The sequence below is a fragment of the Parambassis ranga genome, chromosome 22, assembly GCF_900634625.1.
Source record: "Parambassis ranga chromosome 22, fParRan2.1, whole genome shotgun sequence".
NCBI classification, from domain to species: Eukaryota; Metazoa; Chordata; class Actinopteri; family Ambassidae; genus Parambassis; species Parambassis ranga.
In genome coordinates, this window is record NC_041042.1 from 15,909,547 (window position 1) to 15,933,433 (window position 23,887).

Consider the following 23,887-nt stretch of genomic DNA (forward strand, 5'->3'; position numbering starts at 1 on the left):
AAAAATCCCTGTAAACATGAAATCAGACCTTCCTTTATGAGAGACCTCTGAACTGACTGAAGCAGTTGCACTTGTTTTGGTCACGTCATGTGATGGTCCTTGAAGTCTTTATGTGTCCGAGATGATTTTGCTTTTCTTCCAGGTCAGTAGGACTGTGCTCGGGGTTGCTGTAAGTCTGTTTGAGGATGGTTGGTTTGTTGTTTTTGTCTCAGTCTTCAGCTAACAAGAGCTAAGCTGTCAGCAGAAGCACCTTGTCATGTTTCAGTGTTTCATTTCAATATCAACATAAATCTGAATTGAATCTGTTTCCTAATCAAGTCTGCGTGTAAACCAAAAGATGTTGTTTGTTCATGTAGAAATGTATTGTTGTCACGCTGTGTGTTTTTTCTGTGTAAACAAACTCAAGAGTCAAATTGCAAGCTGCTACTTGTGAGCAATTAACTATGTACGTCACAGAGAGACAGTGTCAAGTACCTTATGGCTTATTCTAGGAAAAAACAAAAATGTCAAAACATTTCTTAACAATCCAGACTGCATATACGAAATGCACGTGACTTCACAGTGACCTTGTACTTTCAGCACCACCTTCTGATCAAGGTATCTTTGCCGCATCTTCGGCCAGTCTTTTTTTATTTTTTATTTTATTTTAGACACTTTAGTAATCCCAGAGGGAAATTGTTTAAGGCTTCTGCCAAGCAGTGTCATACAATGACTAGCAAGGTGCGCCACACAGGCACAGGTGAAGTAGGAGTTGGGATCAAACCACCAACCTTCCGGTTATTGGACAACCCTGCTATATATGCCCAAATAAAAAAAAAAAACAGATTTGAAGAAATCCCATTCAAGTGTTCTTCTCTGCCCAGAAACAATAAAGAGGATCAATTAAAGGATGCATGAATGATTTAGAAGCGTATCAAATACAGCAATAAATCAAACTTTTATTTCTCCATATAGAAAAGAATTAAGTTAAATAGTGAAACAGTCCATCAAAAAATGCGGCATCTTGTTTTTAACCGATGGTCCTTAATACATTAACCTTTGTCCCAAAATGAAAAAAAAAATGTAACAAAGTGTAAATACCGTGTTCACAGTAATAAATATTCAAAACAAAATCTTTATACATAGACATTATATATATATTTGTGTAAATATATATATATATATATATAGATATAACCATATACAGTAAAAAGTTATTTTCAAGTTTATCAAACATAAAATATTAAAATAAAAATGGCTGAAAACAGAATGATGATTGCATTTTTTTTCATTCCCAAGGCATCGGTAACCATGGCCATTCAGAGTCTGTAATAAATAAAATGTGGTATTATCTAAAGATTGTAGTGCATCACTGTAAATAAAAAAAAATTATAGTGCAAGTTCTTTTTTTTTTTCTTTGCGCAAATTAATCTTACAAATTTTAATCTAAAAGGAATGACAACAATGAAACAGAGTGTGTAGAGGACAGCATCGTGTCTGTTCTGCTCCACACTTCTCTGCAGTCTTGGCAGCGAAAAAAAAGCTTTCACATGTATGAAGCCATGGCAATAGACTTATTTGGCAAATGATTTAAAGACAAAAAAATAAAAAAAAAATAAAAATCTCCACACGCTCCTTACACTCAGCTCTGTCAGTATTTCCAACAAAATTGTTGATGAAATGCATAGAAATGAATTGCCAGTAGCAGGAACTAACTTAACTTAAGAGTAGTTTACTGTCATGCAGCATTTCTGAGATGCGAAGCAAGGCAGATACTGTGGATGTGTGTCAATACGTTGTAGTATGTTGGATAAATGTATGCTCTGCCTGTGCTTGCACTTTTCCCTGGCTTCCTTTCCCCCTCAGCAATAAGGAACAGGGGAGGGGGGGAGCTCCTGTTTCCTGTTTGTCGGCAGGCTCCTGCGTCCTGCTGAGAGCCAAGGAGGTCTGGCTTTGTCTTCACACAAGCACGTGCGTGTGTGTGATGTGTGTGCTTGCGTGTCTCAAACCTCTGCACCCAACTCAATAACCCCAGTCTCTATAATGGGAACTAGCTTATCTTCCACCTGTACCAGCAGGATGGTCTTGTCGATATGGGAGCGATTGGCTGGGTCTCGGCTACAAGGCACCCAGCGGTGAATCACCTGCAGGGGGCAAAAGAGGAGGCAGCACAGTGTGAGAGGAAGCATGGCAAACGCATTTAAGATGCATTTATGACAGAGAAACTAGGTCAAAGTGGTGTTACAGGCCGAAATATAGGACAAACAAGTTAATTATTGCTAAAGTCACATTTGTGCAAGTGTGCAGAAAAGCTTATATGTAACAGTGTTTTATTGGTACACATGGTGATACTGACGTGTTAACAGCTGTTAGAGACTTACATGCCCTTCCATGCCCTCTAAAGGGCTCCAGTCCCTCCAGCAGGTCCGTCCTGCCCTCAGTCTCATAGTCTCGTCAGGCCACTGCAGCTCCTTCCGCTTTGATAAGTTTATGTTCTCCAGCACCTGACTCACGTCCACAATCTGAGAGACATTACAGAACCACATAATGCAACCATCGTAACATTATACTGATGCTGCTTGAGGTCTTCCTAGTTTATTCCTACCTGCACTCTGTAGGAGATGTCATCTCTCCGTACAGTGGAGATGGTGGGGTTGTGTTGTTGCGGGTAGTGGTGATAATTACGATACTGGCTGAGGGGATCCGTCACAGCGCTGCATAGCCCATCGTTGCCCAGGAGGCCCACCAGCGTATGGCGTTTGCAGGGGGGGATGCTGTGACTGGAGAGGGAGGCCGAAGGGCCGGTGGGGTCGGAGGTGGAGCCCAGGCGGAGCTGCAGGGAGGTGGGGATGGTGCGCAGAGACAGCTGGCTGGTGGAGGAACGTCGGCAGGGCTCCAGGCCGGTGGTGGAGGTGCGCAAGGAAGAGTGGCGGCTGCTGCTGTAGCGGTATGACGAAGACTGGCTGGCTACAGAGGCTCGGGCAGGAGAGTGGGGTACCAAACCAGACTGAACGGACTGGGAGCTCTGACTGGTACCTGAAAAAAGTGTTAAATTAATGCCAACAACACACAATATATAAGCCACAGGTGAAGCAAATATAACATAATTAGAAATCAAGTGACAGACAAAGTTTATGGCCAGATGATGGCAGCAGAAGAATGTTATTTCAAGTCACCCAGCTGGGGACATGAATGTGTGCTCTAAATTTGGATCCTAACCACTTAATGGTTATTTTAGTCTGGGCCAAACTGTGACTGACTGAGTGCTTCCCACAGAGGCAGCCATGTGCATGACTATGATGAAATGTTCTTAAAGCTTTAAGAAAAAAATCTGTCAACATAAAGACACGATCATATACAGATACAGATTCTCACCCAGAGTGTGTGGCTGGTATGAGTGAGGAGGGGCAGGTCCAGAAGTGCCCTCCTGAGACACCGAGCTCTGCTGAGAGTCACCGCCTGTACCATTCCCACTGCCGCAGGACAACCCTCCTGCATCTGAGTCCTCAATATTCCCTCCACTATTGCAGCCGGCTCCGCAGCCTTTCCGTAACCTGTAAGAAGAGAAAAACAAACATTAATATCAAGAAAACCCACAAGAACACACATTTTTCTGAGCAACAAACAAACCTGTGCCAGGTGCTGACAACAAAGTTGCGGATGTTTGCGATGCTGATGGGGCCTCCCAGGATGTGTCCGAGCTGTGGGTGTGAGTTGCAGTACGAAGTGGTCAGCGGGGAGACGTATATTGGATATCCGATGGGCTGGTCACAAGAAGAATTGATCATGTTCCGGAGAGCCTGCTTGGCGTTTTGGATGCTCCCGCGCTCTGGGTTTCTGTTTCTCAGGAACACCAACTCCTGCTGCTGCCCTGCCCAAAGGCCTCGGACACATTCTTTATTCACCTGCAGATGAAGCAGTAAGGTCTCTTAGAATCTAGTGTCTAGAGATGATCACAAAATTAAGAGTGAATGTGCTGCCGCCCCACCTTGATGACACGGAAGCTGAGGTATCGTCGATTGAGCATAATGATCTTGTACTCGTTAGTGCCCTCGTCTAGGACGTGGCGCAGGGCGAGGAGTGATGGTGAATTGGACAACACAGCACTCCTCCAGGCAGGGTCGCCCTCGTGAGCGATGACCAGGTTCTGCTGGTGCGAGGAGATAGCCTCAAAAAGAACTGCTGGCTCATCGTACTCATCAGGGGACGTGAAGTGGTCCTGAAACACAACACAACCTCATTATGAGCAAATGTAACCATAGTCACGATGTACACAGCAGTTTTTGTTTCATCCGCAGCATACGGACCTGGTGTAATTTAAGAGACATTCGGATTCCAGGCACCACAACTTTCCTGAGCAGTTCCATGTCTGCGAAGATCCACTCGTCTCGCACAGAGGAGATGCGAAAATCTCCTTTAAATAATGCATGAAGGCCATAAAGGAAAGACTCCAAATTGCTGTGATGGAAAGGAGAAAGCACAGCATAAAAATCAATAATTAGGACTTAGAACATCTCCTACAGAAGAAAAGAAAAGAACTCTCTCTGGGTAAGTCTCTGTAATATGGATTATTGAGTAACCTGGACATATGATGGGCTGCTGTTCCCAGAGCTCTCCTTCCAAGCACGCATAGGCCAAAGCAGAGCAGCACCAGAGCCGAGTCTTTCTCACTGTCCAGTGGCTACAGAGAGAGCAGAGATGAGAAAGAGCGGTGAGGCATTTGAGATTTTCTGCATTGTCTAAAGACACTTTTGGTTAGTTGTTACCTTGGCCCTTCGTGAGTTGCAGTACTGAATCCAACCCAGGTAGACACCACAAAAACTGTCCCTGGAGATGCCTGCGAGCCGATGGTCGTAGTCCTCGTCGATGTTGGGATTGAAGGTGGGATCCAGGTCAACATAGTTCCTCTCCCCACATCCCCGTAGGCCATCTTTCATGGTCTCATTAGACAGCCACTCCTCCAGTTTAGGAGAAGCAATAACGTAGTAGATGATACCCTGAGGACAGAAGAGGAGGATCTATTTAGATCATTTAGAAACTGCAAAGTCAGACCTACACACATTGCAGTGTGTACAAACCTTCACATAGTAGGTAGTGAGGATGCGTCGGAGGTCGAACACTTGCAGCATGGAGGCTGCACTGTTATCAGTGATGCTGTAGCCCTCCAGAACATATTTGGTGACAAGCACCTCCCAGGCCAGCCAGCGCTGCCCGAAGGCGGCGTTAAAGGACAGGATGTGAGGGAGGTGACCTGGCTCGCAGCAGCAGCAGCCTTCGTCTTCCTCCACCCCCTCGGTGATGGCCTCCACCTCCCTCTGCTGGCAGTAAGTCCCTGTGAAGGGGAAATGGAAAATGAGTCGGATCACATTCATTTCTATAAAATGACTTACCATTGGATCGACACATCAGATAGCATGTTTCCAGAAAAGTATAAAAAGACAAACATTTTACAGATTTTACATTTACAGATTAAGCTGTCGACAGACAGTGTCATACTGTTCTGAGGAGTGTCTCTAACTCAATAAAAGGTTAACTGCGTCACATGCTCTCAGCAGCACTCATGTTTCAGCAGGTTTGTGGTGCAGCACAGGGCTGAACAACCCAAAGTCACAGTGATAAAGCACAGCCAGGTGTGGCTGACAGCAAGATAAAGCATGACTAAACTAATATATTTACCACTGGAAATATCTGAGGAGCTGGTTACTAATCCTAGAATATAAATAACCTAATAGATTGAATAGACTTTATTTTTAAGAACTTAAATGTTGACTCCAAAGCCACCAGCCACCACTGAGAAAACAGTACTTTTACATAAAAAAACCCTTTGGGGTGTTCTATAGTTGTGAACACGCATCTACAGCATTTAATACACTCAACTATGGACCTCACACAGCAGCTGAAGCGCCTCCTCACCTCTGAACTCTAGCCCTCGCAGCTGAAAGGTGACCAGGCCGTTGCCGATCTCAATCAGATGCACCAGAGCGTTCAGGTAGTCAGAGGCCAGAATGAAGCAATCCCCGGTGCTGAAGTTTCCCCAGCGGCCCAGGAGAAGGTCCCCACACAGGCTGTGCTGCAGGGACCGGGTAAGATGCTCATAGAAGATGGAGTTCAAATTGTTGTCATCAGAACCTGAGGGGAGATTAAATTCAGACTCTCCTGTGGTCAAAACACTAACAGGATGTCATGTACTCACCTGGATTTCTGTCCAGCTGAGAGGCTAACCGAGTGTTGGAATGGTCCACTCTTTTGGTGCTGCATAAAAACAAACAAACCCTTTTTTAGATATTTTTGTTGGTTTTCCATTCATTTTAGTGTGCGTTTTTTTCCTACTTGTAGTCTCTCTCCCAGAACTTGACGGGGCGGACGTAGGAGGTGATAAAGATGGCACTGCCAAGGAAAGGGTTGAGGGGAGTGGAGAAGACTGCTGACACTACAGCCTGGACAAACAGCATGGCAGAGTCTGGAGGGCTCTGGTCAAGGTCTTAAAAGTCTTAAAAAATACCACCTAGTTGAGTATTAATCCTTATGTGAGGCAGGATTTACTGTTGTGGTATAATGGCACAACTGACTTAGTGCACAGCACATGCTGTGATGAAAGACAGCAGTGAAAGGATACGAGGCACAGCAAAGGGCTGAGCAAAGGCGTGAAAGGCTGAGCCCCATGTGATCTGCCAGGGGGCGATGTAGGTGTAAACAAAGTGCAGCTTGTAGAACAACTCCCACAACTGTAGAAAAACAGAGAAGCAGATGCTTATGAAGCCACATAAACTCAATAAACACTACATGTATGCATGGACAAAACCAGAACAGGATCAGTGCAAACTGTATTCCTCTGACCTTGCTAAAAACAATGGACATGAGGAAGAGGTCGAGCAGCAGTGTCTCTGACAGATGGCGGTAGTCAAAGGTGAAGAAGAGGACAGTGAAGAGGATCGTAATATACTGGTAGGTGGGACTGCTGTAGGAGGAGCGAAGCAGCTTCAGGCCTGCTATTGTGATCATCAGGGCGCCAACTCTGGAGCAGACAAATATCCAAGAAAGTCCAAGTTACATTCTAGTTGCAAAGCACAATACAACTAGCAAATATTATGCCACATTATCATAGGAAAGAATCCTCACTCTGTGTCCAGCCTCTTTGGACTGGCGAGCTCTCTGGCGCTGCCGCTCAGCTCGTTAAGGATGACGAGTGGATAGAGAACGTTCTTTTCCACAAACAGCAGCCACACATGAAGCTTTTCAAACCACATGACATGAGCAGCATCTGACAAGGACAACACGGTTAAGAAATTAGACATACTTAAACACAAAAACAGAAAATGATGAGAATGTAGTGGTGCCGACAGGTGCGTGCATTTACCTCTGACTTCGAACTGGTAATACTCTTTAGTTTTGAGCAGAGGGTGAGAAAAGCAGTACCAGGGCAGCTGCTTACGGACTTGAGGCAGCAGGTAGTGTGTGAGTAAGCACACCGTCCCTAACAGAGCATACAGGACGTAACTGAGGAAAGGCTGCGGGAGAGTAAAGGCTCATTAATGCCTTGCCACTGATCACAATATACGGATGATAGTGTTCATTGTTTTGAAAATCTTGCTTTGAAACGTGGCACATGTTTGATTATTTACCTGTAGTGCTATGAACACTGTGCTGACATGGATGGCAAAGTAAAGGACTGCTATGACCACACACACGATCAGGTCCGACTGCAGGCGCTCGTTCTGCACATTTCAAAAGAAACACTCCCATTGGGAAGCTGTATACATCACACATCAGAATTAATGTAAGAAGTTGTAGTGTTAAACTCACCACTGAGCCCCTCAGCTTCTCTGGCAGAGGGTCCTGCACTTCTGACAGCGGATCCTCTGGGTTCTTGTCTTTTAAATTGGGTAAAATCTTGGACTGTATCAGTGAGCTGTAAGAAAAATGCTCATAAATAAGCTGGTTCAAACACCACCGACCTCATTCGGTGAGGCAGTTTAAGCTCGTTTTTAAAGCTATTTGAGGTGAGCTGTTTAGAAATGCTTAGAGAAAATCCCTATCTGAGATAATCCATGGAATATGTTCTTTAATGATGATTTCTGTGTAACAGATACAGGGGAAGCAGTTAATGGAAAATACTTTTTGATGACCCGGTTTTGCCAGCGTAAGTCCCAGATGGTTCAGCGCATCAATAGTTTAAAAAAACCTCTCTTGTGAAGTTAGAACAGCTATAAAAGGTGAGTGAGGTGCAGGTCTGTAAACTTACATGAGGACAGACGGATCACTGCTCTGCCGGCTCAGGTGGTAGGACACTGCCACCAAGAGGCCACAGAACACAGAAAACAACACAGGGATGTGATGAGGCTCCCACGTCTCCTGAGACCCAGACAATAACAAGGTTTGAACAAGCACTATGTCCGTCAGAAGATGCACAGCTAGTTCACAATGTATTAGAAAATGTTAGCTGCTACACAAAGCATTTAGCATAATGTTTATGCAATCATTGTTTGTGAGAAGCATTCAAAAATGTAAATTTGGCTGCATGAAAAAACAAAAACGAAGTTATAAAAACAGTTTTTTAAGAACTGAATGACGTGTGGTGATAAGACACTCTCACCTTCAGAGCTCCGTAACAGAAGCCATAAAGCAGAGCTACGGTGACGATGCTGCGCAGGACGCTGTACAGCGCTGACAGAAGGCTTGTGGAGGCTGCAAAGAGCACAGAAAGGGTGCCAGCAATGAGACCACTCAAAGTGACAGGCCACAGGACGTCCAGAATGCAGATCAGCACTTTAGCCTCTTATTACGTAGGCCGCATATCATAATGTGTAAGGTGTGTGAGTGTGTGTTGTCCGGTCCTGTAGAGGTCAAAGTCACCCCTGCAGAGAAGCTGCTCATGTATAAGTCACTCACCATTGCCCCCGAACACATGGATGTCCAGCTGCTCGAAGATGTACATGACGAATGTGTTGACTTGTGGCAGCAGGCCCACGAAGAAGATGATGGGAAAACAGAGAGTGAAAACTGCAGGAAGACACACACACACACAAGGTTATCACTGCGACTTATTTGAAACTAGTTTCTTTGCATTTTGAATTGAATATTTTTTCTTGAGTCTCAGTAAGATACCTATGACGAGGTCCCTGGCAGAGGTGAGCACCAAGGAGTTGGTGAGTGCGACTCCGTAGAGCGTGAAGCGGGATGAAGTGGTCCTCAGACTGCCATAATGGAGCAGCCAAATGAGGCCACAGCACAAGCAGAAGTAGACAGGCCGGCTGTATGCTATGATACGATTGTGGCCCTGCAGGGACAAGGGTATGATGATAGAAATGGATCATTACAGGAGCTAGATCTGCTTGTTGTGGATCAACACAGCTCAGTATTCAGTACTCAAAGAGCAAAATTCTCTAAAAGAAAAAATATCCAGTGTTGAAAGACAAACAGACATATGAAACCCAGGAGCGTGAAACAGGTATAAACAAAAATAGCATCTGTAAGTGTAAGGTTTCACGAGAGAAGCAGGATGCATGACTGCAGTCAGTGTGCAAGTTCAGGCTCTTGAGCTGTCCTGCTTTTCTCCCCAAAGGAAGCACTGACAGTTTACGCACCAACAATCACATTAAATAGATTTTAAAATGTCGTGAAAGGGAAGGAAAAAGTCCTTGAGGTGAGATGAGGGGATGGAAAAGGGGACAACATGGGGGAGGTGAGGGGGAGAGAAGAGAGGGTGAGAAGGGGAGATGCAGACAGAGTGAGAGTGAGAGAGAGGGAGAGCTGTGGTCTAAACTCTGACCAGCTATTTAAAGCTTGTGCCTGCAGCTGAGTAAGAGCTGCATTAATAAAAGACGTCGTTTCAGAGCAGCCTACTGGTGCATGGGAGGGAGGGAGGGAGGGAGGGAGGGAGGGAGGGAGGGATACAGAGAGACGCACAGGGGAGAAATCACAGTATGTTTCAGACCATAACAAACAAAGAAACAAACACAGAACTAAATGAAAGGAAACTGATCCCATATTAGGTCTACCTCCAGTCATTTACTATTTTGTATTGTTTTATTTTTCCTTTATAAAAGATAATTACTTACATGTCGAGGAGAAGAGGAGTCTGGCTGAACACTCTGTAAATAAGGAAAAGCACAAATGATTCAGTGTTGACACACATTGCAAACAATTCTGACAAACTAAAGCATTCAGTCAAATGCTGCCGGCTGCTGTTAGCTCACCTTTAGTAAGGAATACTGGCAACTTGCAATGACAAGGCAGAACTGAAAAACCCAGATGTCAGTGAAGAAACCATAGACCAGCAGCACTGAACCCAGAAAGGCCACTAGAACAGCCAGCACCACCGCCAGCACGTTCTCCAAAACCTCACGGTTTCTGCGAATACAGAGCGAAGTACTGAACATCATACTGATGCTTACCACTTACACTTGACCTAAAAAACAGAGGAACAGACAAACGCAGATACTGAAGATGATGTGCAGCCTTACCTGTCGAACAGTGCCAGCAGGGTAAGCCGGTCAAAATGCAGGCCGACTGACAGGTACGGGAGGAGCCACAGGCGGTAGTACTGCTTGGCTTTGCTAGCGGCAGCAGAGGCTGCAGCATCCTCCTGTCCCAGCGGTGCATCCTGGAGCTCCGGGCTCAGATCTCCGTCCTGCTGCTCCAGCAGCTCTGGGTCCATCGTCAGCAGCCGGTTCAGGCGGATCTGAGGGAGGGAGATCTGTCCCACACTCAGTCAAACGCATTCATTCTGCCTTTGGTTCAACTACCGGAAATATCTTTTGTAAATATGAACCTCATCTTGTCACAGGCATTCGGATTCAGCAAAATAGCCGAGTAGCCTGCACTAAACAAAGCACTAAACAAAACATCTTAGGCTCCTTATACTGAGCATGCAGACCAAATAAAACCAGCTAAAAAAGTTGGTGTCATTTATTTTGTTTTTGGTCTGAGGAGGAGAACAACAGAGCTGCTTAAAACTGGATGGATTTCAACAATATACAAAAACAATCATGCAGTGGAAACATTATTCTGTCTTATTAGTCTCTCTCTCTCACACACACACACACTCTGAGTCACTGGTTGGGTACTCACCAGGTCATGAGGGTAGAAGCGAACTGAGGTAGAACTGGAGAGGTGGGAGTCAGTATCCCTGCAGGGTGTAACACAAAATGAGAACACAGATGAGAAAAAAGAACCACTGCTCTTACTGTATTAAGTCATGATTCCTTCCCCTGTGACTGTAACCTATATGGCCAAAGGGCTATTTGCTTTTGAACTGAAGATACATGTCCTTTAAAAGCTGCAACAAAATTATACCAACCTTAAGATGGCCAAAAAAAGATGATGGATGCAAGTATTAGGTTCAATTCTACATAGACAGGAAGTGTATTTTATAACTAACCATATGTTATTGGAGGCTCTTCTGGTTGCAGGTTCAAAATTGACCAGGGACATGTCACATCCGCCGGCCTCGTACAAGGAGGGAGTGAGCTTTCCTGGAGAAACATGACAGAGGAAAGAGGAGCATGGTCAGTCCATGGAAATCACAGTGTGGCTCCAGCCGTGGGAATAATCTCATTACACTACATATTTACATGCACAGAATTTGATGGCTTTGACAATATTGCTGTGTTCATCCGAACTAATGAGATTATTTAGTGAAAGTGCCTCCTCCCATAGAGGCGGTAAACAACTCATTTCCTGCGTGTCGTGAAAAGCTGTCAGGTTGTTCTTACTGCATGCATCTTGTCGTGTACAACAGCATATTTATGATGTACAACATATATTTCATAAATGTCACACACTGTGCCTGACAGATATTAGGAATATAAGCGACACCATTTTAATTACTAACCATATGATCTAGAGTACTTTTGAATTTTGCAAGAAAAACATTTTATACATATTCCTAAAAATCATCCCTCCAATACTACACTACCGTTCCTTGTAGTCCAAGTGGAATACAAAACGTTGCCATGGTAACGCTGTTCCTGCTCTGGTTTATTAAACCTTGATTGCAATCCAAATGTAATTTAAATGTAACAACGTGGTTATTAAAACGGCTGGAGCTCCGAACTCCTGCGCATAGCTTTGTGTTTGTTAAATACACAAATAAAGCAACAAAAAACACGACACACAGTAAAAGTGACAGGGATGGTTTTTTGTTTTTTTTGCAACAAACTATGGTCTTCTAGGAATTTGTTAAAGGTCTGAAATGCATTTATTTATTTAGAAATAGGGACTCACTGTGCAGTGACTTCCCTATGAGGAAAAACACCCTGTGAACTGGTTTTCTGTAAAGCCACTGCAGTGTTCTCAAACTCACATCAGGGCAGGATGCACATAACCTACCACCATGTGCAGATAGAAACTGAATCACACATTCAGACCATCCACTGGAAGGGTGCATACACACTCTAATAAATCTTTTTTTCCAGCCATTGACATCTTGAGATATCTGTGAAACAAGCTTATGTTCAGGCATCAAAAACAATCAGTGACACTGTTAGCAGCACTGCGACCAAAGGTCAATATCCAGGTGAGGTCAAGAAATGCTTGAAGACACAACATCGCAGACAGAAATAAATAGAGCGCGGATAATGGCACTGAGCTGTAACTGATTACAGCGGCCCACTGACCGTGGATAATGATCTGCTATGACTGACTGCTACAGTCATATCCGTGACCAGCTCTCTCCGAACAACAACAAACATCAAAGCTGCTGCAGCAACGGTTTAACCCAAAGCTCATGAAACCAGAACAACAAAGCCAGATAAACAATATTCTGTGAAACCTCCAAACAGTACCAGCCTAGCAGTTTTCCACAGGAAGATACATGTAACTGCTTCTCCCCTATGTGCGCTCCCTACCAAAGTCATCCTGCAAGCTGGTGGCGCCAACAGTGGAGGCCTTGTCCTGAGAACCCTCCAGGTGCGTGCTTCCGTTCCTGGCCAGCAGGGAGGCGCTTGCGCTCAGCACTGTCACCTGGGATGGGGTTCTGGATGGCTGACTTTTCACCTGGGAAGTAGAAGGCTGGGAGGCCTGGCTGAGAGCCTCCTGAAGACTGTTGGAGAAGGGAGAAGGGGAGGACATGAGAAGTGGAGGAGGCCACAGGAGAGGCGCTGATATACTACAACACAGGTGAAAGGGGAAAGATATGGACATTTTTGCAATGAAAGGAATCAGACGGACCGTCACAAACAGATCTCTTAACCATGAAATCCATGCAGTTGTTTTGTAAGTGACACAGAGAAAACTACAGGACAAAGCAAAAACAAAGTCACAATCAGTGTGGGGAGTCATGGGACAGAGAGGGTTAGGAGGGGATCAGTGGAAGAGAGAACGACTGCTGCATTTCACTAGTTTATTGACCCCTGGCAGGCTGCTGCATGCTTGTTTTCCTTGCTTAACCTTTTTAAAGGCTCAGCATTTAGAAATGTGACCTTGCAAGACAGATGCAGGAGAATATGTTGGCAGTCGCACAACAAAACGGACCTCAGAGGAGACTTATGTACGTCAGTCCAGCAGAACAAAGTATCGCAAATTTATTCTTCCTTTGTTATCACAAGGATGTGAAAACTAAAACTATTCTCTAGTTATGTCAGGGTCTTTGGAACCAGGCTACAACCTTAGGAGTCAGTGTCAGAGTGACAGAGAGGAGGCAGCCCTGGTTTGACACTATACTAACAGACTACTGCTACATTATTTAATATGTTGGGCAAACATGACGCACAATTGGTGCAGCCAGGAAGTCTCATGAGTAAAAACAACCAAAACAAGACAATTATGTGGGGAAAAAAGTGCAGATCTAAACTTCTGAATTTTAAAAATACAATCTTTATCTCACTCCACAGAAAGGTCTTTTAAAAGGGCAAAGCCATGTGATAAAGCAAGACGACTTTAAAACGGCACAAATCATGCACACGTCTGTGAGGAGACGGTATGTCAGCCAAGCAGATTAGTCAGACCTTGTGGCCTTGTGCCTTTGAATTTGTAAGGACTCCATTCTTTGATCCATGTATAAATGTGGAATTTGAAAGATCAGATGGAGTGATAACAGAATGGAAGGAGTGAGGAGGACCAAAGACATCACACAGCAGAGTGGAGACACCAGCCCAGGGATACATGATGTCCCGTTTGATGTCGTACACAGGCAGGAGATGCTGATGTGGGAGAGGAAAGAGCGTCACCTGGTAGCATGCTAATACCAGGCAACACAACGACAGATACGATTGTCCTTAGTCCTGGCACGGCGTACCTGAGCGGAGATCCAATGAGGGAGGTGGGCGGGGTGGGGTTACTCCCTGCGTTGTGTCGCCGCCGCACAGCCTGCCGACGAAATGTGCTACGTTCACGACGGAATATGACCGTCTCCTCGCTTCCTGGGGCTGTCGTGGTGAGAGACATCATTGGCCGGTTAGATCGGATGTTTTTCTATTCTTTGAGAGCTTTGTGTGGACAGAGGCAGATCATATTTCCAAGTGTTTCCTTTTAACAACAATTAGAAAAAATCTCATTCATGCACTTCGGACTTATCTTCCACAACAGCAGCTATCGTTTAAAGACATCCAGCACGACATGACCGACTGAACAACACTAAACACTGAGTGCACTGACAGCCTTCTTTTAAACTCTTCCCTCGTTTCCTGTGCGTTTACTATAACAAATAGAGACAAAATCCCTCCAAAATCAAAGAACAATACTCAATGACACATACCTCAAAATGGAAACGCAGCATTTAAAGCTTTTGCTTTTGCTCAGTGAAGCTAATGTTAGTATGTCCCCTTGTGAGGTACAATGTGTTTTCTTATTTTCTTCTTCCAATAAATCCATTTAAAGTTCTTCTGAGCTCTCCAGTAACATGAAATAGAGCTGAACGGTAGCCCAAATGGAGAGCACTATAAAAGGCAGGAAATTGACTCATCACTTTTCAAGCTAAAGTTAGTTAACACATGCTGACCTCAGGCTGCATTAGATGTATCCAACCTTATTAGATTGTTGTGGCAAACCCGATGTTAAGTAAGCTGAGCAGATCGGGTGCTTACAAGCTTCTTGTTTGTATCATAAATAATGCTTGGCTTACTCAATGAAAACATGCGTAGGGTCTCACACACAGGTTAACAGTTTCCTAATATCTATAAGCAAACAATGCTAAGCTAATTTCCAATACTAATATGTCCTAGCTGTCTTAACGTCAGGTTAATAAAAAATCCAGACAGCAGGAACTGAATGAAAATACCAATTATGACGTTCGTCTAGCCAACAGATGTGTTGTGCCCAGGCGTATTCTGCTTCTAACATAGCATATTCCAGAAGGTGTGCCAACGTTGTAAAAAAAATGCTACAAAAAAGACAAAACAAGATGGAAAACTCAAAAGTTGAAAAACTGAAAATACCAGATATTAGCTTACAAGTTTGAAGAATGTGGGGGAGGGAATGTCGGATACACTCGGTGTGTATGACTCTAATGAGAGGGCTGCTGTTTGTCTAACCTCAGCACAAAGCACACACTGTGCCATCATGCTAACAGTGAGCTACACAGGGAGCACTATGCTTGGGTCAGGATTGTCACACTATGGAAACTCACCATGGTTACGCTGAATGAGCAAGACAGACAACGTCACATATGCAGTCACACACATACATGCACACGCACTGGCAATGAAACGGGCCTAATGGCTGGTGAGCTCCACCCAAAACCGATTCAATTATGTCAGCTCCATGATGATTCTTAAGCTAATATGCGAAAAAGCAATGCATGGTTTCCACTGAAAGGATTGGCACCTTTAAGACAATAGCTCAGCATTGACTACATTGATGTAAAAAGTGTGCGAGTCATCAAACACAAGTAGTAAAGCAAACAGTGTGTACAGTATGTTGGAGCACTCTGTGTGGTACATACCCCGCAGGGAAGCAGCAGCGGCATCCTGAGGCTCGGTGAAAGCTGCCTGGTTAGGCAGACTGTTTCTAGAGCGGGTCACGGATTCCAACTGGGAGGCCCGTCCCAGCAGGGATGCTGCGTCCAGGACTTCCCCTTCTTTGGCTTCCAAGTCGGACTTGGAGGTGGTAAGGGGCCGTGGACCAGCTGGAGCCCCTAGGCGGCTGGGATCATTAAGGCAGGCGGCCGTACCACTGTCCAAACTCAACACCCTGGCATGTGTTTTGGCACTACCTGTGCTGGGGGTACGGCGGGAGGTGCGCCGCTTCCCTCCGGTTCGCAGGCCGGCCCCTGATCCTGCAGTAGCTTTTACTGAGGAGGAGGCGATTGCATTGGCTGCAGCATGCTTGGCTTTCAGGGCCCTGTAGTGGCCCTCTGGAGAATGGCAGGAGCGGGAGGTGGTGCTAGATGAGCTGTCAGTACTTAGGTGGTGGGTGGAATGGAGACTGGAGGCACAGCTGAGTTCACTCTGATCACTGGAGTCATCCTCTCCACCCCCAGTAAAGACAGCACTACAAGGCTTGGCCATACCACGCAAAGACATGTAGTCCCGGTGACGGCTGGCATCAAAGCTGCTTGCCCTTTTCTTGCCATTCCGCCTTCGTCCACTGCGGCCCGCTGACAGAGAGGAAGTCCTCTGCACATTGTTAGCTGACTTTGGTTGAATGTCGTCTTTCACCTGCTCCTGCTCTGAGGCAACTACACCTGTTGAGCCATCAGCACTGGTCCTGATGCCAGGCTCCTCCATGCTCCTGTCAGGTTCTGCTAGTTCTTGAGTTGCAGCGGACGGTGTGGCAGCAGTTTGTTTAGCTGTTAGCTCATTGGCATGAGGGTTTTTATTGGCCTCTCGGGAGGGAAGGCTGCTGAGACCTCGAGAGCCCATACTACCAAGGCTAGAAGTCCTGCCATCTGGAGTAGCAGATTTGGCCTCTGCTCTGTCCCGTCCACGCTCATCCCCTGACAGTGAGAGCAGACTTTCCACATGTGTAGAGCTGGTCTGTTCGCTGTGGAAGCTGCTGACGGTACTGTTTGTGTCCCTGTCTGTGCCGCTGCAGTAACTCTCAGTGGAGCCACTACTGCGAGTACTCAGGCTCCTCAGGCTATCAGCACTTCGCTCTCCTCCCTGGGACTTTCCTCCTCCGCCAGAACTTCGTCCACAACCACCACCCACTTCCACCTGATAGAGTCCTGAGCTACCTTCCCCTGCCTCCCTGGAAGCAGAGCGGGCAACTCTGCGTGGTTCTTTGTGCCTATAACACTCTACTCCAGAGGTGGAGGGCACAGCTTGGTCCTGCTGGTACAGCTGCTCTGCCCCATGTCTGTCACAAACCCCTGACCTGTGCGGTCTGGCGGTCTCCAACTCACTTACAGGGTCCAGGCCACCTCTTCTGGGTGGAGGATAAAGAGCAAAGTCAGGGAGACACGGGTCAGGGAAGGCAGATCCAGCTGAGCTGGAGGTCCGAGGCAGACCCCGAGAACGGAGATCCTTCCTAAAAGTCTGAGATTGCATTGATGCGTGAGTGGTCACTTCTGTGTCACCTGAGGAGTGTGACAGGCTGAAGTGATAAGCAGCAGAGTTACAGAGATCAGCAGGCTCCCTGGACAGCTCTGAAGGACACAAGGAGGTTGATGGCTGCAAGGAGGCGAAGGAGTCGTTGGGGACAACGACTCCTTCAAAGTACATCTTTGTGTCTGAGAGCAGATCTATATGGGCAAACAGAAAACAAACATTAGGAGGGTGTTGAGATGACTTATTTAAAAAAAAAAAAAGCTTTCTGTTGACAACATGTGCATGCTTACCATGGTCATGACTGCAGCTCTCAACAAGAGTCAAGCTGATATCATCTGAGGTCTTCTCCACATCTCCTGCAAAGATGGGAAGAAAGCAATTAAGAGACTGCTTTAATCAATTATTAATACATTCACAACCACTCTGCCTGGGACCCACACATAACCGGCCTCTGCAGAGAATAAAGAAATAGATAGTCTCGTCTTTTTACACAGCTACACTTCTTCTGAGAGGTGACCTTTGGTGGAGATTGTAGCTGCTGTAAAGGGATTCCTTGTAACAGCCTTTGCAATCAAGAGTTTCTCAAGAAACATCTTTGTCACCCATTTCCTGTGATGAACAGTTGACATTAAAAAAAAAAAAAACTAAACCTCTGCAGAGACACTGTCCCACTTCAGACTATTTCCTATTATCACAAACTGCTAATTAGAATGGCGTGGGACAGACTCACTGAATTATTCAGAGGATGCAGCTGATTCACCCAAACAATTCAGTACAGTGGACCCAGAGCGACGCCAAGTTCATATATTGTGGAGAATGCCTCCCATGCTGGGTCTAACAGTGTATTCATATCCTGAATGTGTCATGTCCTAATGACTGTATGAGCATCCTGGTAATTTTTACAAAAAAGATACAAGAAGCAGGAAGACAGTCAACAGCAGCAACAGCTGTCCAGTGACTGTAATGACAGAGAGGCTGTCTGCATCCAGGAGTGAGAGTCGCCTAGCTGTAAATGCCGTCACTTTAACACAGTGGTGAAGGCAGTGACGTTGTTTATACGGGATTTAGAGTCTGTTTTCCAAACTCAGCAGTGCCTGTCAAAAGCTGCCTCATCCTAGTGTGTGTCTCTGGAGGTCAGAGTAATGCTGACTCAGACCTGCTTCTTCTGGGCAGCTGAGGTGATTGTGATCAAGCAGGTCCTACATAAAGAAAATGAATAATACCCCTGCAAATAAGATTACACTGAAGAGTATGGATGACAAGGAGGCAGCCATAATTACCTTTGGCAGCTGTTGCTCTTCCATGTGTGGATGCAATCTGAAACATGAAAATAAAGATAAGTCAAGCTTTTTATCTCATGTTTTTCTTTTTCTTTTTTAAAAAGGCCAACAGGATATTAAAGCAAACCTCTGGAGAAAAATGTTTTAAGAAAACTGAAAAAACATGATTATTATTGAACACAACATCTCAAAGAAGGCACTTTGTATATTACCAAGTGTCACTACAGAGAAAAGTTCGGCTTCTCTTCTACCTCGCTCACAGCAGCTGAGCAGAAGACACTGACCGACTCAAGGACACAGGCGGAACACAGCACCCGTGGGGATTCAGAGGTTAAATATATCTCACCACGTAAAAAGAGCGAAATACCTTTGAATATTAAAGAAGATGTCTGCTGACAGCAAACTATGTGAGGATCATTCCTAATGAAAACACACACACACACACAGCCGCTTCCTTCACTACAGCAACACTAAAAGTCTGTTAAACTGGACTTTAATCCCAAAGGTCTGTGTACTGCGTGTCTGCACTTCATGTGTTACAGTAAACGGCGTCCACAATACACAACAATCAGATATTAGTCTTGAACAATGTGTAATGTCAGACACTAAATTAGCATTTTACAGCATCATATTTATGATTAGAATGAATTCTAATAGATGATTAAAAGTCCACAACCACAGACGGGGTAATATTGAAGCCATAATCAATATGACACTAAAAGCTGTTCATAGTTGTCTCTGCATGCACATGGATATAAATACATATACACATGCAGGTACAGTGAGAGAGCTCTTCCTGATCAACTGGTGGCAGCAATAAAAGCAGACCTGTTAGTGAACATGGATGTTTGGAATATTCTCTTCCTGTTCAAGTAGGTGTGGGTCTGTAGGTTTTACAATGCGGGACATATTCACGCAGGTTGCAGCAGACCAGTGCTCTGCTTACCTGCTGGGTTGATTCCATCCCAATATAGGAGTTCCTGGAACTGCAGTCCACTGGCGGAGTCTCTTGCCGGATGAAGTCTGCCATCTCAATACCCCCTCCAGGGTCCCTTTACAGACACACAGAAACAGGCACACGCTTGGATTACAAGCACATGTACATTGCAATCTTTGCCTTAAAGCTTTAGTTTCAGCCCCTGTAACACACCATTCATGTCCTTCAGACTTTTCTAAAGTTTTGTAAAACTCAACTGAGGGCTAAGGAACAGATGAAAGGATCTGTGCAGATTTCCCCAGGCCTATATTTAGTTGTTGAAACAAAGAGCTTGCCAGAGATATAAATCATTTCCATATGCCAAAAAATGTTTCATAACGGGTCAGACCACAAAACAAACACGTCAAGTAATGAACTACAACATGTAACACCGTGAATTCCGAGACTGGAAAAAGGACAAGCAAGGGGAAAAAGAGTGGGTGGTGGAGCAGAAAAAAAACACCTTAATCAAATTCAGCTCAGCTTGTCTGCTTTACTGTAAACTCAAACAACCTGGAATGTTGCTCCAGATGTGTGGGCAAAGCTGGGACTGTAACTGCCACTGTGGCTGGGAGCTCTCATTCTTATTGTTGCCTTGCCCCTCTCTCAACGTCCTGCAAAGTGCTCCCTCTGGAATGTGGAAATGAGTCAGTCCTTCAAGTCATGGGCAGTAAAAAGCTCAAACCTCTCTGGGTTTTGTTCCTTCTGAATAAGAGCGAAACCTCTTTATTAGCAGAAGGACCTGGCGTCCACAGCTGGGACACTGCATCATAAAGGATAAATATTTTGGGTCATGATGAACATAGAATACTTTGGTATTTGTAAATCATTTAATATATTATTACTTGTCAGTGTTACTGTGCTGTTGTATGGTTTAATTTTTGTCAACCCAAACTGGAGACACCTGTGCAGCACACTAATGAGGTCATTATTTACACTAATTAAAGCGTTAATTACCACATATTTCACTGTCAAAATGTCGTCTGTGATAATAAATATGCTGCATTTTTAAGTCCTGTGCCTTTTCACTTAAAAACTTTTTTTAACAATGGAGTGCTAATGTAAAACATGCAGAAACATTATATTATAATTAACTTTTAATGCTAACCGTGGCTAACAACAACATCTTTAGTTTCCAACTTGTTGCACATTCCTACTCTGTCTTCTAACTTTTTAAGTAAATAACACGCAGCAAGACACTGAAACGTCTACCACTGTGAGGTGATGTGTAATGTGAGGCGAAGTGCACACTGAGAAAAGAGCATGAAGCCTAAAGGGAAACTTAGATACTCTGTTGAGTTTTTGTCCACTAGCAGCGCGCCGCAGCCATGTTTTTATTAGCTAGCCCTCGTTCTGTTTGGTCCATAGCAGAAGCATGTGGGTGATGTGATAGACGTTCCTGCCAACAGTTTCACACTATTATAGCGAGTGTTGGTAACATGCCAGGAAACACAGAAATGCACCAGCAGAAGCAGCCAAAAGGACGATGACTAGTAAGCAAATACAAGTGTGAGCCCCTTAATGCAGACTATGTGACTTTTAAAACAAAATCAACTTTGAAAACAGGAAATGAATTCAGCACCTCAACATTACACAGCATGTGGTCGTAAGGCTGAATGTAAACAGAACTTTAGTTTGCTTACAAAAGAACCTCCACACCGTGCACCTTTAAGTCTGTGTAATTTGAATGAGAATGGTGTGCAGCATATCAGCAAAATCAACAATAAAAATAAGAATTCTAGCTTGTTATTAGCCTCCTCACTGCTGCTGTTGTAGCTGGCCTTTAAGGCAATATGATGATTCTCCTTGTGTCCTTTCCCTATACGACCTTTGACCTTAGCTCCACTAGACTACTCCAGATTGATTCACCTATAAATGACTTGATCCGCTCCTTAACCACACACACCATGTGATGACTGTCATTGATCAGCGTCATCCTCTAACACAGGCCTTTACAGTTCATATGCTTCATCATCTGAGCATCTTAGTCACCCTGGTGGGGCTTTTTAGTCCTAAATCTACCATTAGGCCAGGATCAGACAGTCTTACCCGGGGCCGTTGCTGTCCTCCTGACGCCTGACGCCTCCATCGCTGGCCCCATCAGTGCCACCTCTGCTGGCCTGATTCTCCTTGGCCTGATGCTCCACCACCTCCCCCTCATCCAGGGCATAGTGGAGGCGGTAATTCACCGTCTTCAGCAGCAGGAACATGGCAGCAATCACACCACAGTAGATTCCCACTATCACCATAGTTGGCGGCAAAGCCTGATATCAGAGAAAGAAAGAGAAAGTTATACTTTAAATCATTACTGCCCCCGATTTGTGCTCTGATTACTGCAGGACATTCTGACAGGATGTGTGACGGCTAATGGGAAATAAACCTACAGCATCCAATTATCATTTATTTTAATGTCTTGTACTAAGACAGCTGGCATGAAGGCTACTGCCTGGGGACCTGTGTGCTTAAGACAAGGTGTCTGCTGAGCTGCGTCTGTGGCGTCCTTGAGATACCCTCCTCCTGCATCTGTTTGCAGTTACCACAAACAAGCAGCAGCACTCCTCAAACTTGTGGCTCAATATAAACCACAGAGCTGACACAAAGTATTTCCACTCCAGGAATAGAACGGAAACCACCAACCGATTATAGAAGTTAATATGTTTAGCTTGACCTAGGTACATTTCTCCAAGACCTGTACGTCTCCAGGACTCTGAGGTGTGCAGGTCAGATCACAGCCGACCCTTCTCAACCTGGACATAGACTTTTAGCTACTCCCTTCAGGCAGGAGGTTACGGTCCATTCGGACCAGAACCTCACACCACAAGAACAGCTTCTTCCCCTCTGCTGTTCGACTGTTGAACTGTAATTAATACACTGCTCTGCACTGTCACCTCACAAGGACACTTTAGTATAGTCACTGCACAATGATGACTATCTGCACGGTTTACCTCCATCTTGCACTACTATACACACCAGTACCACCTCACTGATCCATGTGGTACCTGTTACACTGTTACACTCTTTCATATCAGGGTCTATGTTTGCCATTACAACCACCACTCATGTCCTGTTCTGTTCATTGTATGTCTGTCCTGTCACGTCAATATATAGCCTTACTCTTAGATTACATTGTTTACCTTGTTTACTTGACCTTATTTACCTTATTTTTATCTTAGTTTGATCTTATTTACTGTTAATTATTATACGTTTTTATGTATGCACCAATCACTAAGGCAAATTCCTAGTAATGTGCATCCTCTTCACTTACATGGCAATAAACATGATATTGATAAAGTATGTCCAGTCTGTAGAGGCACTTAAAAAATGTAAACAAAGACACCTTGTGACTGATGAGGTGAGAGAACAGCAGCAAGTCAATTAGGTCCGTTTCTTGGACATTAAAGCTGCCAGATTACTGCTACATCCTTGTCAGCTGTGCTCTTTGCAGTCACAGCTGGTAGCTTCTGAAAAACTGGTGATACCGCAAATCACTACCGACAGCAGAGGAACAAGTAGATAAAAGGAGGGGGAAGGGGCTTTAAATTCACTGATTACAGCCTGCTACGCTGTAAATATCCTGACTGCTACAGAGTCATATACAGATTTTAAACAAAAGAGCAGCCTGGTGCCATCTAGTTGGTGGATGGCACACTTAAAAAAGGAGGAAAATAAGGACTATGTAGTCAATTTGGTCACCAAATATGATTTGTTTGGTGATAAATACGATAATTTTACAATTGCGCCGGATAATTTCTGTATATCTGCAATAGTCCGTAACGTTTTGCTAGTTTAATGAGAGCTTACGTTGTCTCTGCTCCAGATAATAGACCGAGACCGCCCGTTAACATCCAGTGGCAGCTAACCGAACGGACAGTTGGTAACTTGCGCTGTCAACAGTCATGACCAACACATAAACAAAGACATTAAAAGGACAACAACAGAACTCACCATGTACAGCGTGAAGGGGAAACATAGCAGGAACAGCCATAGGTAGAGATGTAAAGCGTTGACGAATGTATTTTGATCGGGGTCGTAGTACCATCCGCCTGTGACTGAAGCCCAGACCCCCTGCCTCAGGATCTGTAGAGTCTGCGACCCCATGTTGTTTTATCTCCCCCCCTCACCCACCTCCACCTCCTCCGACGAATCCGGACGGAACCGACCGACGGAACAACCGCGGTGACACGCTGGCTAGTCGTCCTTCAGCATGACAAACGGTGCTGTGTTTT

General features: G+C 44.9%; 1 protein-coding gene across 3 annotated transcripts; it reads right to left on the reverse strand.

Moving 5' to 3' along the window:
- Nucleotides 1–1,002: 1,002 nt before the first annotated feature.
- pcnx1 (pecanex 1) lies at nt 1,003–23,759 on the reverse strand. Of its 3 annotated transcripts, none has more exons than XM_028395729.1 (36): nt 23,607–23,759; nt 21,711–21,925; nt 19,632–19,737; nt 18,686–18,722; nt 17,696–17,761; nt 15,860–17,599; nt 14,216–14,345; nt 12,828–13,021; nt 11,360–11,453; nt 11,050–11,107; nt 10,443–10,660; nt 10,176–10,329; nt 10,038–10,070; nt 9,085–9,256; nt 8,869–8,979; nt 8,573–8,664; nt 8,222–8,331; nt 7,783–7,888; nt 7,602–7,694; nt 7,337–7,487; nt 7,099–7,240; nt 6,817–6,994; nt 6,596–6,704; nt 6,310–6,439; nt 6,173–6,231; nt 5,893–6,108; nt 5,058–5,311; nt 4,746–4,976; nt 4,560–4,660; nt 4,287–4,437; nt 3,968–4,198; nt 3,610–3,884; nt 3,355–3,533; nt 2,585–3,015; nt 2,361–2,501; nt 1,003–2,123 (listed from the first exon to the last, which is right to left on the reverse strand). In XM_028395729.1, exons 1-36 carry the CDS (start codon nt 23,757–23,759, stop codon nt 1,983–1,985), a joined length of 7,002 nt encoding a protein of 2,333 aa, XP_028251530.1. In that variant the 3' UTR covers nt 1,003–1,982. The 3 variants fall into 3 exon arrangements, with proteins under 3 accessions (XP_028251530.1, XP_028251529.1, XP_028251531.1); XM_028395728.1 differs by having other exon boundaries at nt 10,443–10,675; XM_028395730.1 differs by lacking the exons at nt 19,632–19,737; nt 21,711–21,925; nt 23,607–23,759 and adding an exon at nt 19,053–19,145 and having other exon boundaries at nt 10,443–10,675.
- Between the last annotated feature and the right edge of the window lie 128 nt (nt 23,760–23,887).

Excerpts from the sequence above, each read along its gene's own strand:
- pcnx1 (XM_028395728.1), bottom strand. The coding sequence starts at position 23,759 with ATGGGGTCGCAGACTCTACAGATCCTGAGGCAGGGGGTCTGGGCTTCA. Across the intron at positions 9,257-10,037 it reads ACTCCTCTTCTCCTCGACAT|GGCCACAATCGTATCATAGC; the intron begins GTAAGTAATTAT and ends TTGTCCCTGCAG. Across the intron at positions 7,488-7,601 it reads CAGTGTTCATAGCACTACAG|CCTTTCCTCAGTTACGTCCT; the intron begins GTAAATAATCAA and ends ACTCTCCCGCAG.